Here is a 27,203-nt window from a genome sequence, read left to right as displayed (position 1 = left end):
ATCCCAAACATTGAACCATTAAAAATGAACCAAAAATCCCTCCTCCTTCATGTGTGTGACTTTCTCTGGGCGTCAGGAGGTTAAACACACTCGTACCATTCATAACTCCTTTACCATAAACTGATTTGATCTCGTTAAGAACTACAAACGAAGATTTTCCCTTCACAATGAGATAACGGATAACGCTGCGAATCTCGCATTTGGAGGCTGATTTTAACATCTTTCACGGGAGACGTTACCGTCTTGGTCGTACTGACGGATGATTGGGCTCACTGGAAATGGTAGGAGCTAAGCTACACGGCAGTAACCAACATAGCAATAACAAATTTCCTCTGCCCGCGAGGGCCTTAGTACACTTATTTTATAGACGTGCCCAGTATTTATATTTTAAGCACATATGCGTGTATACGAGTATGACAGAAACAACCAACATTGAAAATAGTTTATTGATTTTCGTATTCACGGTCTCAAACGAGGTTAATAAATAGTGTAGATTTTTCAAATATGTTTATTTCACAATTTCGTAGTGTTGATGGTAATTAATGTAGTACAAATATTTCCTCATGAGTACATACATTTTCTCATCACCATTTTAGGCGAGATGGAGTTAGACAAGATGAGAATTCCCTTCTCGCTTAAAATGGTGGAAATTCTTATCTTTGATAAATCACTGAGGCGAGATGGAACTAGGAAAGATGGCATTAAATGATATTTAAATTGTTTTCTTATTAAACTATTAAACGTAGAACATAGCACAATCACTTTTCTTGTGAGAACCCAGGAAAAGAAAAACTAAAATAATTTTGTTCGTTAAATAATAACTTTATTTGCTTTAAGAAACGGGAAAAAGCATGTTTAGTACGGTGGACTGTGTTTTCTGTTTTGATCAGATTGTGCCTTTTACCATACCATCATAGGCGGGTCCAGTACGAGAGAAAGTTGTTCGTTTCCCGCCGAGCGTCAAAGACACCAGAACTGCAAAATACTGGTTAAATAGAAAACATAATATTTGACCCCGTCCCTAGGAGTCTGTCCTTAATGCGCCCCTGTACACCATCGACCGTAAGGAAAGCAGCATCTTTATCTGGCGCAGCATGGAAAGATTGCAAAACAGATTCATGGTTATTACAGGAGTTGATTATGCTAGTAATTCATATGGTTGATAGTGCATGAATTTGACATATATTTCAAATTGAATACTCTCGTAATACGTAAAATGTTTCTTGGTGTTTCGTCTGTGCTTTATTTGACTTTGATCTATCATTATGTACTTACTCTTTGAACTACATTAGCTATTTTCATTTTTTTGAGTTTTTATAACTGATTACAATATATAAAATATACAATATTGGCTCATACAAGAATGCTATTAAAAATCTTGCAGAATGCTCGTTCTTCACACGGGGAGAATACGTTTCATTTTTGGACATAAAGGGCACCAAAACTATCACCAATCAACTTAAGAATCCCAAAAACTATGGCTTCGACACTAATATCGGTCATTTTCAAGTACGTATTTTACATGTCAGCATCCTCCCTTAGGAGTACTAAAGGGGACTGAATTTGCATTTAAACGGCATCGGAAGTGTCACTGTTCGTCTCAGCGACCGCGAAAACTATAGATTCGACACTAATATCGGTCATTTTCGATCATTTTTATAAATCTACCCCTCCCCAAGTTGCACCTTACAAACTGAAATGATAAAAGCCATCCCAGGCCCGAACCTCATTTTTGCTGAACATTTGATAGAGGTTGTTCGGGTGGTTCAAGAGTTATTAAGTTATAAACATAGTCACTTTCATTTGTATGTATATAGAAGAAGGTGAAGTAATGTCTTTATAATTTAAGATATCACCCATTATGCTCTTTAGGCTAAAGTAGACCGACAATTAATGGAAGTGAATTATTAGGAAATAGTTAGTGGAGTGACGCTCTGAGTGGAAAGAAGAAACTCTCGGGAAAAACACGGACACAATATCGTCTACTATAAAACACTGGCTGGAATCAAACCCAGTATTAATTGCACGATTAGTAAGCATTTACCCCTTTTTCTTTAATTTAGGTTCTTCCGGGCTGGGACTCAGCCTTTTAAGTCAGCTTTTTGTAAGAAAGACATGGGCATAGAAACTTTGATAATAGTTAGAGGGCTCCCGTGTTTTTCAGTGAGATTCGAAGGAGAACTATAGGATTTATTATGTAACGCAGATGAATTTAATGTAGTTTCTTTTAAAAGAGTCATTACGTAAATGTTGAGTATAGTTTATAGTTTTATGGCATGGAAATTTGCACGACATTATTTGCATTTTGTTCTGATGTAGCATGTAGCGGAAAAATCTAGTTCATGCATCTTTCCGGCAGACTTGCTTAATTTTTTTTCTCTTTTATATTATATTAAATAAACAAACTTTCCAGAACTAAGGGGTTTCCTCATTGACAGCAGAGAAAAAGTAAAGAATACATACATATATAAAAGAAAACAAAAACATATGTATTATTCATTCTGCTTTTTGCAGAGTAACATATGACGACAATCCTTCCTTTATTGTTGACATCAAAAGTTATGTAAGTACCGGGTTCCTGTACGAAGCCGTGTCTTCAGGACCAAGACGCCGGGAAGCTCTCAACAACAGATGTATATTTTCTTCTGAAGAGATGGCAGGAATTCCGCCTTACAGGAAACAAAAATATGTAAATCCCATTTCCAGCGAAGTTTATAAAGTTATCTTCAACTCTTAAGACGGGTTCATATTAGTTTGGATTCTGGTTCGATCATCTTCCGCCTGAGCAACTACGCTGGAATGAAATTTGCAAGTCACGTAAGCTAATCTTTTATTCTTATTATTACTAATAGTTTAATATTTACTTTATACAGAGTAAATTATTATTGTCATTATAAGTATATATGTATAAGGAGAATAGGAACAACCATAGATACAATTTACTATTAAACAATGAATAATTTTAAATACACAGTACATATATAAGTAAATTAACGATTTGTTCAGGATAATAAATATTCTGAATTATTGACAACGAATGTCGTACTTTCTAGCTCTTTTAAGAAATCTTATTGGCAATTTCTCAAAACCTACGCATGATGATTTATCTTCACGGAAGTCATTTTTTTTAAACCTCCATGCGGTTTATAGATTGATCTATATCTTACCTTCGGATAAATTATAATTAAACAAAAAAAAATCAAAGTTTAAGAATAAATTATATTTTGGAATTTATTTCATTAACTATATAATTACTGTTTACTGTCGTCTTGCTAGAGTTATAATTAAAAGCCTATTGAGGGTATTCTTCAATATTCGTTTCATTATCATTCTAGTTTCCTTTAGATTTTCAAAAAAAAATATCGTTCTTAATTTTATTTTCGAAAACTACGCATGAGGGTTTATACTCATTCGTATCATTTTATTTAGCTCTATGAGATCTAAGGAATCTATGATATCAATTGGTAAAGGAATCTATGCCTATGATTGTCTTTGTACTATATTTTCCTGTTAAACGTTATCAATATTATAGAATTATTAAAATTAATAATATTATCATTATTATAAGTTCTAATATTATGAGGAACGTTCAAGTTATAACCTGAATTTCTCTTTTTTTCTGTTACCTAGAGAAGACAACATGCCAATCGATTATTGTCCTTTGTTCAAGGCACTTTTCATATATACGCACACGATGTGGGAATGTCCATGTTCCTGCGGTGTTGAATTCTTTGGCATGATTTTTCACAAATTTCAGCACACACCACAACCCATTGTTGGTGTAGGATTTTTGTCCTCCCAAGTGTTCCTTGAGAGGACTAAAAAGATGGAAGTAGCAAGGTGACAGATCGCGACTATACGGGGGATTTTCTAGGATCTCCTAACCAAGTTTTGTGATAGCTGTGACTTTGTCTTGACCGTATAAGGACGCACGTTTTCATACAGGATGATGACCCCGTCCTTCATCTTGATGTGGTGGTTTTCTTCTCAAAGCCTCTGTGACTTTGGTTCAGAGGAGGTTATTGTAGTACGCCGCCTTGATTATTGTCCCGCGTGCCAGATAATCTGAATATCACCCCGTCTTTAGCCCAGAAAACCGTCAACATCATTTTGCAGCGGAACTTGTGCCTTGAATTTTTCCGGCGACGGTGAATCAGCACTCCATGCTGGAGCGCTTTGACTCAGGAGTGTAATGATGCACCCAGCTCTCAAGAAAGCTCTCATCTTCTCTCTAAAATCTCTGTAGATGCTGATACGAAACATTTTTCCTTTACTGCTTCTAATCGAACGTTAGTATTCTTGGGAACCATCTGGCTGTGATTTTCAGAAGTGCAGATATTTGTGGATGATCGTTTCCGCATTTCCCACGCTGATGTTTGTTTTCGCACTCAAATCTTCCACGCTGATGCGTCGATTACTCAAAATGAGCTGCTCCAGGCAATGAATATTGGTTTCGTTGGCTACAGCAGCTCGGTGTGGAGTACATGCCAAATTTAGAACGGATTTTCTTCCTGCCTTGAATTTTGAACCCACTCGTACACTTGTGACTAGGAGAGAGTTCCTTTGCCATAACGCGCACTTAATCTTCTGAAGATTTCAGCAGGTTTCATGCCTTCCTTCAGGAGGAACTTGATGATACAGTGCTGCTTTACTGGGGCCGCCAACTCCACACTGCTAGGCTTGTTGTTATAGTCCATCGCCGTTCTCTGTTACTATCTTCTCAACAGCTCTTTGTCACAGAAAAGTATCAGGACTACCCTATCACAGGATGGGATACGAAAACCAAGTTGCGCTCAGCAACACCGAAGAAAGAAAAAAAAAGAGATTCCGGTTATAAATTGGACGTCCCTCGTACTATTAACTTTATACGTTATGAAACTTGAATCTTCATCACAACAAAAGGAAAAGCTCGTCAACTACTGTTATTAAACAATCGAATCCAAACATGATAGTTATAATCAACCTTTTTAACCACAAGCTTTATATTATCCTATTTCATGCCTTACTCAAAGATCATTTTCAAAAGACTTCGTACTAAAATTCTGTCGAATGAGTCTGTTTACTACTCTCTATCTTACAAGCGTTTATTTGACTTTTTTCCCCCAAATTTTTAACTACTTCAAAAAACGGAGGTTTTCAATTGGACTCATTTATATATTGACTCGTCTAATTGAAATGCTCGTTCTTCTTACGGAGAGGATAGGTTTATGGAAGATTTTTGAACCTTCTTTCCCACTTAGAATATGCTTTTCAATGAAAATATAGTTATAATAATCCATATAGTTATAATAATACTCTATATTTGGCATAAATTTTCAACTTCTCTATTCCCTAAGGATACGCACGTTAATCAATGTGATATGATGAAAACCCTGAGGCAAGAACTATGTACCAAGATTCATTTCATACGAGTAAGCCGTTTTCCGTGATGCGATCACAAACAGCAGGCAACATCTATTCCAATGTGGTGAAGTAGTATGGAAATTGCACCTTTCTTCCCCTTAAATCAAAATTTTGGAAAATGCTGGGTCACATGTCTGTTTATTTGTAATGACGAGTTTATATAGACCCCCTACAGATTTTCATCTTCCTAATTTGAGGGGCTTATGGGATACTCTATTTTTGAGTTAATTTTTGAGCCCCGTGATCTTTTAGAATAGTGGACACAGTGCCTCATTTGTACCTTGTTTACCTCTGGTACGTGGCGTCCTTGATTTGATTCCCGGTCAAGTAAATTTGTGAGGGATAACATTGTGTCCCTGGGTTTTCTCGGGTGCTTCCGTTTCCTCCCATAATAGCAGGACGTAAATTGAACGATTTCATGTAATTTTCATTTTCTTTTGTGACATTCCCTCTAATCGAAGTTGTGATCGAAACCTAGCTCGAGATGTGAGTACTAATTATGTTTCAAAATGCATATGTATTTCAAAGTATTCAGCTAGTTTCCTGTCATATGATTCATATGACCACAACAACATACAACATAGCTTTCAATACAGAGGAAAAGAAAGAGAAAATGCCTCTTTCCTCTTAAAACACGAATTTTCAAAAACGCTCTGATACGTGTCCGCCTATGAGGAGTCTATATGCCGAGTTTCATCTCCCTAATTTGAGGGGTTTATGTGGTATTGTATTCTGGGCAAAACATTTGAATCCCCTTTACATAAATATTTTAGATTATTACGAATGTTGTGATGTATTTTTATTGATCTTTCATTCGTTTTGTCAGTACACATTTTGTTCAGTATACAGTACTTCTTTTTTAGTGTTCTGTCCAACGATTATACACAGAGGTTAAGGGAAATGATGATGATGATATTATTCATAATGGTGGAACTACGAAATGGGAGGGAACGGGAGGACCCCGAAAAAAGATGCACACACTATATTTACCTACCATAAAGATCACTTGGCGGGAGCTGGGATTGTACCAAGGCTGTTCCAAGGGGGGAAGAGCAGGGCGACGGCCCCGGGCGCCGAAGTAAGGGACGAAAATTCAGGAAAAAGATAGGAAAAAATGCTTGGAATATATGTATACTCTCGCCCCGGGCGCTGATTTTCCACGGCACGGCCCTGGATTGCACCAAATACTTCACGCCACCATATGTGAACACTCTTAAGCTATACTGTGTGTTATTTGTGTTAATTTGGTTAGAAGTAGCAAGTGCTGATTTATTTGTTTATTATATGTTTCATCTAAGCAGTAAGTTTCTGTACTATAGCTTTGTTGTTGCTACTCAAGATATCATTTATACTCTCTATTACCTCTTTAAAAAATTCTCTTAGTATTATTTAGTATATGAATATTGCATTTATTGCTACAAGCTGATTATTAAATTACAAACTATGCTCCTAGTATAAGTATCGCAATAATTATAGAATGGCTATGCTCGTACACAGGAATCAAAGCAAAAATATTAAGATATAACTACAAATGGCTTTCTGATGTAGATTCAACGTTCCCGGAATAGTTCTCATCTCCGTTCTTTATTTCTCTATTCGAACCGGAAGTGGTAGAAAGTTACCGTTTCCGGTTTCAATGTTATTCACAATGAAGATACTGAGAAATGTTTTTTGGTATAGATTAGGATCTTAAGACTAGATCCCTTCTATGCACTTATCACTCTACTAGAACCCAAAGCGGCTGAAATTCACTGCATCTTCCGGTTTCAAAATTGATCCTCACAGAGCCCCCCCCCCAAAAAAAAAATTACTTAAAGCAAAAAAAGAAAAAATGTTTTTGGTTTGGAACTTAGGGTCCCATGAATAGGTTGCATCTGCATCATTATCTCCAAGCAGAAGTGGTACAAAACTACCATTTCTGTTTTTTATTGTTGATCGCAATTAAGCAAAAATAGCTATAGTAAGAAATGTTTTTTTTTTTAAATATGGATTGAGGATCTCAATGATACCTCTTCTATGATCTTATTACTGTACTACAACCGGAAATGGTTGAAACTCATTGCAACTTCCGGATTTAATACTGATTCTCATGGAGAAAAAGCCGAAGTAGAGTAACTGTCCCAATAATTGACAGTGTACCAGTAATTGACACTGTCGTCTTTTTTCCGACGCATCAAGACTGCAGAACTAGGTACAAGCAAATGCTGCCACCTTTTCTTCCTTTGAAGTGTTCTTAATCCCACACCACTGTTAATATTTGCCTCTAAGTAGTAGTTCTCCAAAGAAAACAGAAAATCGATGGACAGTGCAAAATAGTACTATAATAGCTGTATTAGCGAAAGAAATAAACATGTTTATCCAGGTGGAAACTTATAAATCAGCGTGATAAGTTGGTAGAAAATTATATGGTTCATTAGAATAAGATATTAGGAGATGTCAATTACTGGGTCACAAGGTGTCAATTACTGGTGAATCTCACAAATCTTGGTGTCAATTACTGGTATCCTCGTCGCCATAAGTGCCTTTACATCGCAGTGACGGGTATGTGACCGCGCAGTACTCCAAGGAAGGGATGGTTGTATAAGAATTTGTGATTAATTTTGAAGAGTTTTTATTTTGACTAGGGAATTAACATAGGTGAAGGGAGTAAAGACACAGATTTGAAGCATCAGTTCACTGTTATTGAAGCATCAGTGCACGAAAAGATTCGTATTCTCAGTTTTTCTATTTATTGTTTTATATGTTAAGTTAAACACCACAATATGTATCACTGATATCGCCGATCGTATTATTTTTTAAAATCGTGTTTGTAACCTATTGTCAAAACATTCATCTCCAGACATGATGTAGAGAGAAGAGAAAGAGATACGACATCTGTAATATATGTATATGTGATTCACTAAGTAACTGTAGAAATTAGTTAAAGGTCACATAAGAGAGCGAAAAGGAGGTCTAGAAGTCTGAACTTTTTAGAAACGTCCTAGATAGGTGAAAATATAGTTAAAAATTGCAAAGGGTATTATGTAATTTACCTCTCTTTTCTTATATTCTAGTATACTTTTTCTTTCACATCCAAAGATCCCTATTCAGATTTACGAGATAAAGGTGAAGAGAGAAACATTTCCATTTCAAGAATTATATAAGGAAAAAAATCTTTTGACTTAGACTAGATTCGAACTCGCAACCCTTGAATCCATGGCTCAGCGCTCTACCAATTGAGCTAACAACTTCGGTTGGAAAAGCCTGATTTCTACAACTACTGGTTGCTGAATGATGTGTATTAACCAAGTTTGCCGAGATAATTGCTTCATATAGCTATTGCAATAATAATAATAATAATAATAATAATAATAATAATAATAATAATAATAATAATAATAATAATAATAATAAAGCAGAAGAAGAAGATCAGAATTTAAAAAGTCGCATATGTTAAAAGTTTGACGTGCAGAGTAAGTCCTAATATGAGATTTTATTAATTATATATAATAAATGTAAGCGTGGTTTATTCGTGCGTGCTATTCAAACTGCGTAATTCCCTACCTAGTCCCATAAGGGTTGTACAGTATGGTACAGTAGCCTTGCGTCCTCCAACCGTGAAGAATGTTTCGGTTTGAACCTATGCGTGTCCTAAGAGGAAGGAGGAGATTGAAAGAAAGAAAAGTGGTTTAGAAATTATGCAAACGTAGAATATCTCACGAGGTGAGGTGATATAGAGTTCAGCGTGTCTTTCAGCTACTACTCTATACAAGACGTGCATCTACGACTTAACGTCGAACCCGAACCACACGACTCCTGACGGGAATCGAAACCCGTATCACCTCTAGTTCTATTATGGGAGACACAGGAACATATAAAAATAATCGAAAATGAACGATATTAACGTTAAATCCAAAGCTTTCGACGTCCTAAAAATTCGTAATTGAAAGATATGAGTGTCTATTCAATAGTTTTGGGGTCGCTGAAGTGAATAATGACACTCCAGATACCAAGAAAGCCCAAGGCTTTATTCTTCGTTAGCGGCAAGTTTATTCAGTTGTTCCTGCTGGAAATGGATTCGTACTATTTCATTCCGATTCAAATACGTATTCTACTGGGAAAACTAATCTCAAATATATCTAATGGTTATATTTAATGGAAATAGACATATGCATTTTTGAATATTGTATATGAATTGCTAATTCATACTTTATCTAGTAGAAAATGGTGCATCCAGGATATATTCTGAAGTAATAGGGAGAACTTTTGGAGGTATATTTTATTAATCTACTGTCGAATTTAGTGTGCAATAATTTCACACAATTTACTTCGGAACTATCGAGACGAGACTGAGATAGCTATTTGTCGATTGAAAGGGGACTAATACTGTAAGTAGTCTCGTTTTGATACCAGTCTTACTTCGGGGCTTGTTCTCTAGTAACTGGTTGCGTAGTGCACCTACATAAGACGTCGTATATTTACATGTTTGAGAACTTACCCCACCTCCAGTTGACGGATCGTTCTATCTAAAACTACCAGACCGTTTATGTAATTTTTCGTTTAAGTACAGGTCCTATTCTTATGTCAATTATTTTCTTGCAACAGAGAATGAAAAATGTAACAGTTATAATGTTGATCGCGCATAATCCTGTATAGATAAAAGGCACTTTATAGAGTGTCGGACTCCGTGGAGTAAACTGCCTTGGTGAGTTCATCACTGAACGCGTTTCTGTCCTACTCGTGCAATGACGTCACCTTTGACACTCGCTCGGGACAGAACCACAGGAGAAGTAACGCTGTTGTCTGCTTACTCGCTTGCTGTTGTGTATTCTCTTTGGAACCTGATGTGAAATTGCTGTTTTCTTCTTACTTTCAGCTGTCTTTTGGTATTTCTAATTTAGATGTCTATTATATTAGTGGAATTTTATTCCGTCATGGAAATATATTTTATTTCTTTTTAAATGTCAATAAAAAGAAAAGTCTATTTGGACAACTTTCCCCACAACTCTAGAGTTATTGTCTGTGGTGCGCTTTTCTTTCCTTTTCCTTAAGGGCCCCGGTGGCTCAGTGGTAGAGCGTTCACCTCTGGTGCTTGGAGTTCCGGGTTCGATCCCAGCCACCTTCAAGTGAACTTTGTGAAGGACAAACACCGTGTGCGTGGGTTTCCTCGGGGTTCTCCCACTTCATTCATTACTCATCATACCAACCCCCTTTAGCATAACCGTCGGACGTAAAACTCAAAGATTTCATTTTTCTTTTTTTTCCTTAAGTTGTATCCCCAGTTGGCCTAATCCAGTTGCGTTTGTCAATCAGAATTTCTTTCCAGAACTTTTAATTTTCTCACTTCATCACTTTCTTCATTTGCTTGTAAAATGTTCTTTCGGAGGAAGAACTTTTCAGTTGCTTGTTTAGTTAATTTATACTTATGTATGTTCTAAATGGGATAAAATATTAAAACCTCCGGTTCACACTTGCTAACAAATTCATTTTTTTATGATGCCTGTTAATTTTCTAATGATGTTCTTTCCTTGGCTCACTTTTCGGCTCGGCTCGGTGGTTACTGAGCCGTGATCCGATCCGCTCAAGCCGTTGACAACACTGGTACTGTTGTAAATAATTCATCATGTAGTGCCGAGTTTCTCAAGTATATATATCTTCAATTAATGCAGATGTTACTGTTCCCTGCTGTGTATAAGGTTCTTCAATGGCTTCAATATTTTTAGGTAGAATGCTTTTCCATTATATACCCTCTTATCTGTACTTAAATCTTAGAGAATCCGGATGGTCATTGCTTGAACTCATTAGTTTTCTAGGTATCAGGACATTTGCGGTAAAACCAGAACACCAGTTTTTCTGGGATATTTGCGGTACTGTTCAAAACTTTCCCTTAAACAGTAGGACATTTGCGATACACACCGTGGAACGTGCGCCGAAATCATCCGTTTCAGCCCCGTTAATCTAAATTAGAATGAATACATTAATAAAGAGGTTGGGTATGCAGATGCAACAGCCTAATATATGTGATTCATTCTGTTTGGCTGATTTTAGTAGGTCATGAATATATAAGAGGAGATCACGCGGGCTGCTTAATGGAAACTATCACAATAATCGAAACATCTAAGAAACCATGCGTTTCTCAGCAGGGTTTTCAGTACAGACAATATTGAAATTTCAAGAACGGGAACATATCTTGAAGGAAACAAATATTGTCCCTTGGATCTTCGTCCTTTTACCAGCAAGAGATAGTAAGAGATATCAGAGTTTTTCAGTTTGGTGAAGGTTAATATTATGATTGGAATCCGAAATTAAGCAAATTACGTTTCGAGCAAAAAGCAATAACATCTCGAAGAACACTGTTCCAGGAAACGCACATTACTTGGTGTAAGTTCCATTTTAATCAGTGCTTGTGGAGGAAGGTTCAGGAATTAGGACTCAACTATAAATCAGTTCCAGAGTTGAGGCTCCGCCTCAGAATTTCTTTTGCCCTACCATTTCTCCCTGTAGATGATATTGCTATTGGGTGGCTTTCCATTATCGAAGATGCATCACATCACGAAAGACTTTAGGTTTTTAGATTATCTTGCAGAACAGTGATTAAGAAATAATGCCGGTTAAATAATACTGGTATTGACATATTCATGTGAAACTACTTGAATCAAGAGCACAGAACGAATAATGCTGTTGAAGGTGGAATTACAGAATCAAATCATTAATAAGTAAATGAACTCCTAAGTGTGTTGTTTAGAAGTATCTAAAAAATGAGGCTGTGTACAGCAGCTAGCTGTATCAAAGAAGACCTTTAAACATTGAAGGGAAACGTAGACAACAAGCGTACATAGAATTGGACGGAAGAATAGAAAAAGCATTAACTGATTATGTATCCTCAAAAGATGTCAAGAAATTCTTGAGGAAAATGGTACACATTCAAAAGTTGGAGTAATTATTGTTTCTTCCAGAATAGAGGCTACGTTGTTTATTGTTTTTATTATTGTGATTGTAAGTTGTCTCAATCTATCCATCATAATTATCTGTAGTTCTTGGAAAAGTGTTAATGAAAGCTATGAAAGAAAACAAAAATATAAACATTTCTAGAAGTTTCCTTTAAATATTATGGACAGGCATTTGACCAATGAGAGATAAGAATTTGTTTACATTTTCCAGTTTTGGCCAATCAGAAACAAGCATTTGTTTACATCTTTCGGATGTGTCTACCATGTATCCTAGTAAATGTTTTTCTTTTCACTTTTCTGTATAATTGATCCTTATATTTGAGTTTACATGTTCTTAGTGTTCTGAGAAAAGTTTGTATGTATGTATGTGAGTTAATAATGGTTTCATATTCTGAAAGAAGATTTTTAGTCTGCTTTTAGTATGCAAAAACCCGAGTCCCCTAAAACAGTCATGTTATTTTCCCCTAAAACAAAGTGCTAGCTACACCAATGTTATAAAATTTGGTCGTTGTGTAGCAGTTGATACTGCGTGCTTATCCTGTAACTGAACACTCGAAAATATTTTCTCTTAGCAAAGAGAATAAGAAGTTATTTCAAATAGTACCGCAAATGTCCCAATACCACAAAAGTCAATACTCGAAGTACCGCAATTGTTGCAGTATCACAAATGCCGATACCGCAAGTGATTCCCTTTCAATTTTCTAAACAATCTTCATTTAATTCCTTTCTCAAAAGCAATTTTCCTGCACAATTCTGTACTTTGATTTTTCTACAAAACGAAAGGAACAAATAGCAGCTGAAATACAAACGGATAAGGACGAATTTTACTTCTTTCTGTTCCTTGTTTGATCTACATAAATAATTTTAGAAAGAATAGGATTATTTTTTTTTTTTTAACGATACATGTAACATTAGGGTGGTCCAAAATCAAATGCAAAAATTCAACTTGTTCAAAATAATAGTCCACAAGGCTTATTTTTTCCTCTAGCCATAACCTATTTACTTGCTTAATTTCAGCTCTGTTGCTTAATATTTACAGGTCGCTCCATTTTAAATCTTTTTGTTTATGTAGTATTACCAATGAACTAACGCTAGAAGTTTTCTGAGGTATACGCTGGACCGTTCTCAAAAATATAGCGTATACCCTTCTCCGTATATACTCGTTCATTCGTAAATTTAAGGTAAATATATGCTGCACTAGAAAAATATTAGGTTCCTAATGGGTATTATATTCATGTATACTATATTATAGGCGTCAAGACTACAATGTAATTTAACACAGTTGCTGTGCTAATAGCCGGATAGCCGGATAAGTTCGTAGCTTTCATTGTGATCATTAGATGGTGTCATCATGTTATGGAGGTAGTCCTCTCTAGTGTCTTAAAAAATAAAATGAAATTTTTGAGTTTTACGTCCCACGGTTATGCCGGCTAGGCTAAAGGAGATGGTGATGTTGAGAAATGAATGAAATGGTGGAATGAAGAAAGTAGGAGGAAACGGGAGAACCCCGAGGAAATCAACGCACACGGCGTTTGTCCACCACAAAGTTCACTTGGCGGGAGCAGAATTTGAACCCGGGACCCCATGCACCAGAGGTGAACGCTCTACTACTGACACACCACGGCCCCTCTCTAGTATCTTCAAATGTTTGTTTAGTCCGGCAGAAGGTCTATCAACTTCATCGTTCAAACAATTTCATAAACAGTGGTCATCAGTAAATCAGGATGATTTACAAAGATAACTGACGACCTATTTGAGAGTCCAGTGATGCACAGATGCTATGCACGAAATCCATTGAAGCACAAACATATCAGATGTTAAAATATTTACCAAGTGCTCCTTAAGCCAAGAAGCCTAGAGATGATTATAAGGAACTTTTGCGTTTATTTCTCATATTTCTTGGTGGATGCAACGACAATCAGTCATTTCGAGCTCGAGACCCAAAACATCACGCTAGATGGATGGGGAAAGGCATTTAAACAATGAATTTTTTTTAAGTCTCAATTTAGGATGACTACGCGAAAGTAAATTATCACATGTTTAGCGCTGTTTGTCAGCCTTGTTTATGTGAAAAAGTGGAATGAAGCTCCCCTTGTCAACCAAATCCCTCTCAATGACTAACTTTATGTCAGTTTTGAAAACTTACTCAGAGGATTGCATTTCTAGTAGTGCATGTGCAGCGTTTTTGTCTGCACTTTTATCAGAATTAGCTTTTTTTTTATGAGAGAGTATCAGAAGAAAGAAAGGAAAAGATGGTCCAAAGCCTGCAGCGGCCAGCATAACCAAACATTCCACTACGACTTAAGTTGACAAAGAAACCCGAAGATCTTAATTTGGAGGATCTAGTAACAGCAAGAACACTCAATATTTGATGTCCTAATGAAAAAAGGCAAAGAGAAGTCTCAATCTTTCCTCAAACAAACACTACAACGCTGCCGAGATAATGCTTTTTTTTTTAAGAATTTTGTGAATTATCAAAATAAATGGCTGTGGTGAATAATGTAGCTGAAAGAGGTATCAGTCTCATCCAAAAGTATAATGAAGCCTTGACAAAAGACTAGGAACAGAAACAGTTTATTCTTCGATTGGTCGAAAACCATCTTAAAAATGTTTCCACTCCACTGAAGAAAGCGTTTTTTAAATTGAGATACAAATAGTGACATTTTTCTAAAAGTTTTGGCAACAAATCAGGGGTAAAACTGAGGGGGAATGGGGGGACGCCGTTAGCCTCATTTCAAAAAATATACATGGCATCTCCTACTTCCTAAAATATTACAAATGACAAAAATAGGCACGCGGGACAGCGTGACCGAATGCGTCCCCATGCCTTTTCAGATCCACTTTTAATCCTACAATAACTAAAACAAGGCAAAAATGAAGCGACCTGTAAATATGACTTAATTGTACTGAAATTTCGTTGGTTATTTGTATACATCACAAGGAATAAAATAAACCTTGTGGACAATCGCCTACTGTTCGTTTTATATTTTGGCCCACCCTAATGTGACATATTAAAGGAGAGTGCTTAAGATTGACATTACTGTATAACAAAAGCCTCAACTATGAAAATATTCTAATAAATTATCTTCTATCTTTCTGATAAAGAAAATAAAGTTGATACCAGATATAAATAACGAAAAAAACATATGAATTTAAATGTAGACCTAAAATTTGAGTCCAAAATACCCACATATAAACAACTGCTGAATTTTAGAAAATAAACACATGTAAATTGAAGTTATGTGATTAACTTGGAGCTTCAAAAACCAACACCCAGAAACCGCCGTGTAAAGTTTAACTGATGCAAATTTTTTAATTGCATAACTTGCTTTCGGCTAGGCGGGGAGTCCGCCTCCAGACGCTTGCATTTGCTCTTTCTCCGGCCTCTCACTTCTCATATCCCTAAGATCTCTTATCTTAAGTGGTTTCGAGATATGGCATATCTTATTCTAACAATTTCAACCCCCAACTTTGTCTTCCTGCTGTTTTTCTTCTAACCGTAATATCAAAAAACTGAAATACATATTTAATCAAGATGTTTCTACTCTTAAGGGATTTTGGAATATGGCCATTCTATTTTACCAATTACAATTTAAACCTTTTTTTTCTAAGGAAAAATGAAAAAAACGCAGAAACATGTCTTTAATTGTTTTACTTGCAAAACCTAAACACCAATTTTCATTCCCGGTGGAAGCTCATATATTTCGAATTCCGCGTTAATCAGTAGGTTCACGTTTCATATAGCTTCGCTGCTGAATGGGACGTTAAACTCAAAATCAACTCAACCAATTTTCATGTCAATAACCTTAACGATTTTCGAGTTATGACCATCCAATTATAACAATTGTAACTTTACCCTATTTTCTTCCTTCCTAGGGCAAATATCATAAAAGCGCTTACATACATATCTAATTATTTTAAATGAGAAGTCCATATACCAAATTTCATGTCGTTAACACTCAAAGATTCCAAGGTATGGGCATTTAAAGATAATTGCCACTCCTCTTTCTCCCTTTTCCCTTCAAATTTCCAAATATTCTTCTTTTAGTGGGACCTTACATTACAAATCATATGCCCTTTCTAAACTTCAAGTTTCTAGCTTAAGCGGTTTGGCCTAGCGTTGATCAATCAGCCAGCCAGAACTAGTTATTTTATATAGAAAGATACATAATAAGCAAATTAATGACAAAAATATTATTACAGAAGCAGTATAGCAAAGAACTCATATACTGTGTTAAAATATGTAGATATTCATTAATTTGGTAAAATTCATAAAACTAAGGGCACAAGCTTAGCGTACGCGCGTTTGGCGTGGGAGACCCAGGTTTGATTCCCGGTGGGAGCTCATGTGATTCGGATTCCACTTTAATCAGTAGATCTACGTCTCATATAGCCTCGCTGCTGAACGGGACGTTAAACTCAAAATCAGCTCAGCTCTGCTAAGGGCATAAGCAGCGTGGATCTACGGCTTTTTGGGTCCAACCACAGATGACAAAATTACACCCCTATTGCTTTACAATTGCTGTATATCTCCCTGCTTTGGAAATGAACGGAACTTAACATTCTCTTCACCAACTTTTCTATTTCGTGTGTTCATTTTAAAGCCGTACACAGCGCATGAGGGCATTGCTAAAGTTTTCAAAGTCAATGTAAGAAATACAGATGAGTTCTATTTACACAACGTGTACAGTACAAAATATACAATAATATTCCACATAGAAAATATCATACACAACAGTGTGTAAGAAATTCATCAAATGTTTAAAAACCAAAGAAAACGTACTTCAACACAAATGCAATTAAAACTTGACTCTGAGAGCGCGACAATATTATCTTGTTCGAAGGGTCAGTGATTTTTTGTCGAACAGGCTGAGCGTGGGCTTATCTTGTCTTATGTTTCGCAACATTGCTCTTGGTCAAGTGCCCTATTGCTTGTGCCTTTAGGTATTTGCCCTAAAGCTATACAGCGAGTTGTGTGCGTTCTGTTACTCCTTCCCTGCCCCTGGCTGTTTGCGAAAATATCATTTGCTTTTCATGCATTGGGATAAGGGGCAAGACACCTTGGAAGGGAGTAACATATAAAATGATCGAAAACGACAACCGATGTTCATTTAGAGTTCATAGTTTCGAGGTCGCTGAGATGGTTAGGCGTAAAGCTATCAGCTATTTTCTGTTAGTGATTTCTTCATATACGTCTACCAAGTTAACGAATCAGTGGTAGAGCGTTCACCTCTGGTGCTTGGGGTCACGGGTTCGATCCCAGCCCCCGCCAAGTGAACTTTGTGGTGGACAAACACCGTATGCGTGGGTTTTCTCGGGGTTCTCCCGTTTCCTCCCACTTTCTTCATTCCACCATTTCATTCATTACTCGACCAACGATATAAAACCAAGTGAGCATTTTATAGTAAAAGAAAGCTACAAAACGTGAAAGAAGATAAGAGGCAACCGAAGGCTCTAAAAAGTTTCTTTCGAGTTGAGTTGATTTTAGTTTAGCGTCCCTTTCAGCAGCGAGGCTATATGAGACGTGGACCTACTGATTAACGTGGAATCCGAACCACATGAGCTCCCGCCGGGAATCGAAAAAGTTTCTTTCGAGTGCTGGACAAAATCATACAAATATTGAGGTGGGGATTTGTCAATATCAGTCACTGTTAACGAAAGAATTTGCAGGTCGACATTCTTTTGACTCTGTAAATTTATTTTACCTGATTACAGTAATTTAATTGTTGAATTAAAATGGAACGATACGGTCATTTCGGTTACGGGTCTGAATTAAATTTCGTGTATTTCAAAATTTGTTTGAATACAATTAGTTTTCCCGTGGCATATAAGTATATAACTTGAAAGGATAAAATCGAAAGCGACGAAAGGTCATTTGGATGACAAGTATTATTTTCAGTACTCTCACTTTCAATCACAGCAGCGTATACAGATGCTCGTTTTATTATGACAGATAACAATAATTATTAGCGTACGCGCCTTTGGCGTGGGAGACCCGGGTTCGATTCCCGGCGGGAGCTCATGTGGTTCGGATTCCACGTTAATCAGTAGGTCCACGTCTCATATAGCCTCGCTGCTGAACGGGACGCTAAACTAAAATCCACTCCACTCCACAATAATTATTAATCCATTTTCTGCTAATAAATTTAGATGGAGCTATATTTTAAATTAGTAATAATTCTAATGCAAAGTAGAGTTTTGATTATTAGTTACTTGTGTTCAGGGATGTACCGACATAGGTGCTACGGATGTGCACGAGACGAGTCGAGACAGGATTTTCCAGACTAAATTCGAGTCGAGACACGGCTCTTCCAATAGAGAAATATACATTTTTCGAGTCGAGCAATCACTTTTACAGCACATTTTCGAGACGAGACAGCCACAAATCGTGTATCGTGCGCATCCCTAATAGGTGCAGTTTTCCATTCAGAAAAAATCTTCCGGGGGGCACACTTAGTATTCAGAGGGCCACTGCTGGTACTCTTTTATTTATTATTATATTATAGACGTATTATTTTGATCTCCTCCCGGGGGAAGTGGCCCCCTAAAATATGTGTGGACGAAACACTGAACAGGTAGTCTGAGAGTCTGGATCTCCCAATTAGCACAATTTCAGGGGGCAAATACACAAAATTATTTGCATTTTGTAGGCTATTCCGAAAAACTCTTCGGACCCCAAAGAAAAATCTTGGGTGCATCATTGCTTGTGTTTACATAGTGTTACTGCCTGATTTCGAACGTCTATGTTGGAAAGAAACATGAAAGAATTGAATTGTTCTATAGGCATAAAGGGCCCTGAAAAGAATTTTTGCGGAGAAACCTGATTTTAAAGTTCTGCCACTGATCGGGGACAAATTACATATAAATTAAGACACACACTTTCGTCATTTGTTGTGTATTGAACTAGTTTAACTAAAATTAATAAAGAATTATTAGAAATCAAGTATATCTCAAGAACGATTAAATGGACTAGCTTTGATGGCCATTGAAAATGACATTCTGAATGAAATTGATATGGATGCAATAATAAGAGATTGTGCCAAATTGAAAGCCAGAAAAGTGTCTTTATAACATGAACTTTACAGTAACAAAGAAAACGAGAAATTAAGCTAATTACCATATTTGTATCACTAGAAAACACTATTTAAATATACTTTTAATGAAGTGTAAGAGCATATCTCTTTGTCAAAATCAAACCTGTGATAATGTTAGACTTGAAGCTCATTAGTTTTATTCTATTTCGACTTTTGTTTCAACTGTATTTGTCAAAATACATCTTAGGTATACATTTTAGTTGTTTCCTGTGCTTATTTAATAAAAAAAGATATAAATTATTAAAACTGGAACTTTGGTCATGATTCATCCACAGTTAATTAGGTTTAATTTCGCCATTTTCCTTTAATACTCACAGGAAGACTGAATTATTATATATTGAAGACATTTCTAATTGTAACAATTATCTGAAGAATTTTTGTCCATTACAGCATTCTATTATTTTATTATCATATAGGCGGGGCGCCTAAATATTGTTTGCTTACAGTTACGAAATGTCTACAACCGACCCTGTTACTGTTATATATATATATATATATATATATATATATATATATATATATATATATATATATATATAGAGAGAGAGAGAGAGAGAGAGAGAGAGAGAGAGACAGAGACAGAGACAGAGAGACGGAGAGAGAGACAAAGTTTTGACTCAGAAAAAGTACGTTGAACGTACGATGCTACATGAGCTCCTGGAGGGATTTCAAATGAATTTAGTATACGTATACATTACCATCTGGACAATTTACCCCTAAAAATGCTTTCGATCACTGAAATAAATTCCTGCCGATGTCCCTGTAAAGCAGTAAGAATTTTAGGGACTGATCAGGGGGTAATGCCTCCCTGGAGCAACGACAGTTCCCCAGTATTTGTGTGTTACCACTCTTCACTCTCAGTGTACTGAAACTTAAGTCAAAGGAACTGTTCTGAAATCTTCACCGGTTCTCTCCTCTGAAACCGCATGCAAATGGGGCCGACCTTGGTCATATACCACATCTGGAATATTACTATTTATGTCAGAGATACCGAAAAATATATATTCGACACAAATATAGGATATTTTCGATTTTATTTTATTTTATTTATTTATTTATTTATTTTTTGCCTGTCACCCTCCCACTCTGACCTCCATGCCAACCAAGGCTTAACTTGTTCCTAAGCAACATTGACAGCGTCACTATTCATCTGCGACCACGAAAACTATGATTTCGATACTAATATTGTTCATATTTGACTACTTTTACGTGTCCCTTCCCCCCTTATTACGAATGACTTCAGTGTCTCGCCCCACTGGAGCAATTTCAACAAACTTAAGTATAGCTATACCACCTGTAAAATAAATGTGCGGGTGATCTTTTTCGGAGAGGAATTCATTAGCTACTTTTCCAATGTGGTGGCTTTATTCGCTTCCCATGCTAAAGATTGCCAAAGAGCTCAACTTTATTTGCACCACTGTGCTATGAATATAGATTTTAATGGCATTCACTTTACTGAATGCTCGCTTAGGTGTTGCTCCCGTCACAGGAAAAGTGAGATACTGTTATAAATGAGTAGGGATATAAACAAATACGGAAAACTGTTAGCAATGACACCACTCGAAATGAGTTTTCGCAATATAATGGGGCAGTATTTTATTCGAATGTGAGGGAAATCATTGCGTAAATTGTCCCTTCCCCTCCTTAGAAGTCTAAGCTACAATACGTATCTAATAATTTTGAATTAGAAATATATGCATCGAGTTTCATATAATTAATTTTAAAGTGTCCTGAGTTAAGTAAATGAATAAACTTCCTGCTAACGAAAGAGTAAAGTTTTGGGCTTTAATAGTATCGGGAGTGTAATTATTCATTTCAGCGACCCCGAAAGCTATTGAATAGACAATCATATCTTTCAATTAGGAATTTTTAATTTTCACCCCTCCAATTAAACCTCCATGGCGATAATGCTAAACTTTGATGTGAACGATATAGAGGGTATCATACATACTTCATGTACTCAAAAGCTATGGATTTAACATTAATATCGTTCATTTTCGATTATTTTTACATGTTCCTGTGTCTCCCATAATAGAACTAGAGGTGATACGGGTTTCGATTCCCGTCAGGAGTCGTGTGGTTCGGGTTCGACATTAAGTCGTATATGCATGTCTTGTATAGAGTAGTAGCTGAAAGACACGCTGAACTCTATATCACCTCACCTCGTGAGATATTCTACGTTTGCATAATTTCTAAACCACTTTTCTTTCTTTCAATCTCCTCCTTCCTCTTAGGACACGCATAGGTTCAAACCGAAACATTCTTCACGGTTGGAGGACGCAAGGCTACTGTACCATACTGTACAACCCTTATGGGACTAGGTAGTGAATTACGCAGTTTGAATAGCACGCACGAATAAACCACGCTTACATTTATTATATATAATTAATAAAATCTCATATTAGGACTTACTCTGCACGTCAAACTTTTAACATATGCGACTTTTTAAATTCTGATCTTCTTCTTCTGCTTTATTATTATTATTATTATTATTATTATTATTATTATTATTATTATTATTATTATTATTATTGCAATAGCTATATGAAGCAATTATCTCGGCAAACTTGGTTAATACACATCATTCAGCAACCAGTAGTTGTAGAAATCAGGCTTTTTCAACCGAAGTTGTTAGCTCAATTGGTAGAGCGCTGAGCCATGGATTCAAGGGTTGCGAGTTCGAATCTAGTCTAAGTCAAAAGATTTTTTTCCTTATATAATTCTTGAAATGGAAATGTTTCTCTCTTCACCTTTATCTCGTAAATCTGAATAGGGATCTTTGGATGTGAAAGAAAAAGTATACTAGAATATAAGAAAAGAGAGGTAAATTACATAATACCCTTTGCAATTTTTAACTATATTTTCACCTATCTAGGACGTTTCTAAAAAGTTCAGACTTCTAGACCTCCTTTTCGCTCTCTTATGTGACCTTTAACTAATTTCTACAGTTACTTAGTGAATCACATATACATATATTACAGATGTCGTATCTCTTTCTCTTCTCTCTACATCATGTCTGGAGATGAATGTTTTGACAATAGGTTACAAACACGATTTTAAAAAATAATACGATCGGCGATATCAGTGATACATATTGTGGTGTTTAACTTAACATATAAAACAATAAATAGAAAAACTGAGAATACGAATCTTTTCGTGCACTGATGCTTCAATAACAGTGAACTGATGCTTCAAATCTGTGTCTTTACTCCCTTCACCTATGTTAATTCCCTAGTCAAAATAAAAACTCTTCAAAATTAATCACAAATTCTTACACAACCATCCCTTCCTTGGAGTACTGTGCGGTCACATACCCGTCACTGCGATGTAAAGGCACTTATGGCGACGAGGATACAATGATCAACTTTTCGTATACATATTGTAAAAAAAAATAATTATTAGTCTATTATTTTTATGATGGTCTATATAGATGAAGGAAGGATGCCTTCGTACCTCTACGAGAGATCAGTAAGCCAGGCTCGTTTAAAGGGTGAAGAAACTTGCAATTTGTCAAACACTGTTCTTATACTGTCAATTATTGGGACAGTTACCCTAAATATCCAGAAATATTTTCCTGATTTAAATTCAGAGTTGCCAATGTATACCATTTCAGACTTCAGTTTTATAGCTAGAGAGCAAAAACGGTAAGAAATAGCAAGAAATCATCATCATCATAGGTATTCTGCCATTATCGGCATACCACTTCCGGCAACTGAGAAGTATCCATGCTCTACTGCTTTGCGCTAATTTCTTCTCCTTCACGTACGATTTTTCTGTTTTGATATAGTCCATCAATAGTCTCTTTCGCCTTTCCCTCTCTTTCCTTCCAGCATACAGTCTAGCACGTCAATCATAATACAGTTCCTTCTTAGCCAATGTTCCAACCAGTTTCTCTTTCTCTTCTTAATAATATCTAAAATTGTTTTTTTTTCCTTCTACCATTTCTAACACTCTTTCATCCATTTTTCACTCGACCCAGCTAATTCTCTTCATTCTTCTCTACACCTACATTTCGAATGCTTCCAATCATTTTTCATCATTTTTACGTGAGGTCCATGTTTCTCTCCCATACAGTACAACACTCGATACGACAAAATAGACTTCGCTGCCCCCTAAGGGCTTCTTCCGCTATTTCTATCCATGCTTTTATTTCATGTTCGCACTTCATATCATCACTAAAAACACTACCTAGGTATCGAAAATTAGTCACCTGTAGTATTTTCTTCTCTCCTACTTCAATATTTCACACCGATAGTTTCATTGCAATCTCCACAGCTTTTACCAAATTTTAAGGTTATTGTAAATATAAGATTTTGTAGAGGAAGAAATGTACCAAAGAATAAGGAAAGTTTTTCTGGTAAGTGAAACAAAACAAACAAACAAACAAAAAAAAATTCTGGAAAGCAGCTTTAACAATTGTTTGTATAGATGTTTCACAAATCAAGTTTTCATTATCAGATCTATAATATAGTATAATTCCTCTGGGAAAAAGTAAAATGTAAAATGGGTAGTTTACTCTAGGAATGATTTCTAAAAATTATTTTTTTTAAATAATATTTAAAAAGAAGCCTTAGATGATTTTGTTTCACAGATAAATATTTCAGTAAAAAGCGCGGCATTACGAGATTTACTTCTTTAGTGAGAGAGAGAATTTTAGTGAGATGACCGAAACCTATTGTTTGATGATTTTTTTAAAAATAACTAATTTTGTATAAGCCTACTCCGTTTGTCGGACTACACACTTACCACTGTATGCACTCATCTCTCATTCTTGACAGATTTCAACCCCGACAATAAGAATCAATGGGGAGTATTTAAAAAAATCCCATGTTTTTTTTTCAAAATTGATTTTTTTTAACCTAAGTTCAAAATTTGCCTGGACAAATATGATAACGAAACATCACATATGAAAACTTAGAGGCTACATTGGCTTTACTTCCTTTCAGCAACTTATTCTCGATTAGTTTTCAGCCAATAGGCCTATTTGAGAAGCCTAAGTACGCCCGTGTATTGACTAGGGAACGGGAGAGCCCAGCCAAGATTCAGTACTGTCAGCAATGCAACAAAGCCTCGTACCACATATTCACTTCAGAATGTGACAGACAGACAAAGGCCTCAGCCAACGCTGTGATAGAAATACAGTCAATACAACAAAAGGCTTAAAGAACTTTACTTTTCATTCAGTAGTTATTTACAATTAAAATTGGTAGGTAGGTTTTGCGACACACTGTATACATACAAACGTGTATTTTTTAGTTTTCTATGTAGTCTTTCGTTCTATAAAGAAGAAGAACTGATCACACTATCCTTGTGTTCATGGTTTAGTCGTTAAATTGCTTGACACAGCTGGAATCAGAAACGTACGCAGAGGATTGGTTCTAGGTGTCCATGTTATCTGAAATTCTGACATTTCTGTAAATTTAGTATAATTTTAGGGGTGATTATACAAATTTTAATACTGTTTATTCTCAGAGTGAATTTTGAGTCCTCTTCAAAAGCTTTGCCTCCCTTCCTGAGATAAATTCTTAGCATTAAGGTTAAAAATTAGATTTCTGGGGTTTCGGCATCTATGGCCATGTAGCCCGTCACACATAGGGATGACGTCTCTCGAAGATCACACTATCCGATAAAAGGATTGGAGAAGGAAGGAAGCGGCCTTGGACCTATATGTTAGGTACCATTCCGATATTTTCCTGGTGTGAATGAGGAAAACACAGGAAAACCTCACTGAGTGGCTGGCCTGAAAAAGCTGTTACGCCTTTTCGATCAAGTGTCCCTAGTGAAATAAATTCCTACGTACATGCCTGACTGGAATACATATATAATAAAACTTTTTGCTGCAGTCAGGCAACTCAAACGAGAGAAAACACACCAATGTGTGGTGTACGTCGCTCACCTCTTATGCAAGAGCCCTATTTTGACCCCAGGCCATGTGAGTTTGTGGTGAACCACATCGTCTCCGTGGGTTTTCTCAGAGTTCTCCCGTTTTCTTTTACATTTTTATTTTTTCAAGGTAAAGGCCTAACTGTGAAAACAGTATTATCTTCATGTACATTTTACACTATTTTTTCCATATTTTTATTTGTTAAGCCTAATTAGTTTTAGTATTTCATTTTCATCCCCTTGCTAAAATTTCAAAGATGCATCTTGCCTGATTGTCCCTCCTTGCAAATCTCTGATTTTTTGCATCTTAAAACACTTGTATCCGAAAATTATTAAGTAAAAGCAGGAAACATCATTTATGATGAGTGAAAATTTCTCAATTTATTTATATAACATGCAGTAATGAAGTTCGATAGTACTGTAATGGTATTTGTTATAGTAGTAACAGGTATAGTAGTAGTGCTATAGTAGTAGTAAGAGGGGTGTAGCGGGTTGAACCCCTCCTGGTGAGTATGCTTGCCTGAAAACTGTCTCCCAGACATGTCGTATCGTAATTTGGGTGAAGTACAGTAAAACTATATTTTTCGGCATATAAAATTAGCTGCCTCCAAAATTTCACTTCCCCTCCGCCTGCTCTCAAGAAATTAAAGCTGAAGGCGTCCATACATTTATAAACAATAGATTTATATCACTAAGTTTTCAATAATTCACATTCTTCTCACTATGAGACTTCTGATAGCTTTCTACTAATCGCGTATCCTCTCGTAACACACACACATTGAAAATTAGGTTAAAATGTTATAGCTCCAGAATAGAGTTATTGTCCGTTTACTGTAGCTTGGCGCTGTGTTTTGACACAAAAGCTGGCTAGCGAATCTTAGCAGTCCTTCCCCTTTTTTCCCCTTATCGCAGTGGTAACAGTGGCACTAACTCATCAACTTTAGCACTAGTAGGGTTTGGTATTTGCAAGTTGTGTAAATTTCGAAACAGTTTACTTCATCTAACTTGTGTGGGGCAGGGGAGGGGCAACTGCCCCCAGGGAGGTTCCCCGCCGTTCGAAGGGGCCCATTTTGAGGCAAAATTTTCTTAATCCATATACGATACGAACATGAAATTATAAATGAAGCATCAAACAGTTTCACTACATTACATAAAGCAGCGCACAAAAGGTAAATAAAACAAAAGTGAGTCGTGGGCCCACTTTAGTAAACAACGTGTACTATTAGGGACCCTAGAAATAACATTTATTCGTATGGTTTTGAGATTTGTCAATATTGTCCCCTGAATTAATTTGTCATGTATGTAAGGGGCCCAGGAAGTAACGGCCCCGCAGACCTTGCCGTGAGGGAGGGTCACAGGCTCCGGGGGACATAAATAGTAAGAGAAAGATAGAAAGAGGAGGGCCCTAGAATGAGAAAAAACTTTCTAGGAGGCCCAAATACACGTATTAATGCTTGCCCCCAGAAAAAGTCTAAGTTACTGCGCTGTTTCTAATGTGAATTTATAGGTACAGTTCTGCTAATAGTTAACTATATCAGGTTGGTCTCTTTAAACCTTGGGTCTTAGAGAGAAACAATCTTACAAGAGGATAGTATTCAGATTTTAGGAAGGTGGGGAAAAGAGAGCGAGGATGAGAAAGAAGAGAAGAAAGAAAGAAAGAGAATGAAATAAACACTTCTACATTTACTTCATAATGAATTTAAACACATTTAAACGAAAGAGGGATATCGGAACCCACCACCATAACATTTGTGGAAGTTTTGGCAACATTCTGGCGTAATATATTTCCCGTCAATTCTGGGGCCTCAGTGTTTGGCCCAATTCTGGCCTTACAGCAGTGGCGGATCCAGGGGACGATCGGGGCCACCCGGAGAGAAAACTTTCTTATTTTATG

At 36.4% G+C, this 27,203-nt stretch overlaps 1 protein-coding gene across 1 annotated transcript in view; it reads left to right on the top strand.

The window, feature by feature from the left end:
* The first annotated feature begins 2,595 nt into the window (after positions 1-2,595).
* The window catches only part of LOC145662143 (uncharacterized), a 48,660-nt gene continuing 24,052 nt past the window's right edge, over positions 2,596-27,203 (top strand). Inside the window, exon 1 of the mRNA XM_081727476.1 lies at positions 2,596-2,817. Within this exon, the coding sequence (XP_081583602.1) occupies positions 2,800-2,817 (18 nt within the window). The 5' untranslated portion in view covers positions 2,596-2,799. The remainder of the gene's footprint in view (positions 2,818-27,203) is intronic.

This window comes from Thermobia domestica, chromosome 10 (genome assembly GCF_964235325.1).
Source record: "Thermobia domestica chromosome 10, izTheDome1.hap1.1, whole genome shotgun sequence".
NCBI lineage: Eukaryota > Metazoa > Arthropoda > Insecta > Zygentoma > Lepismatidae > Thermobia > Thermobia domestica.
Note: the sequence above shows the minus strand (reverse complement) of the source record. Positions and strands in the feature narration are given on the sequence as shown.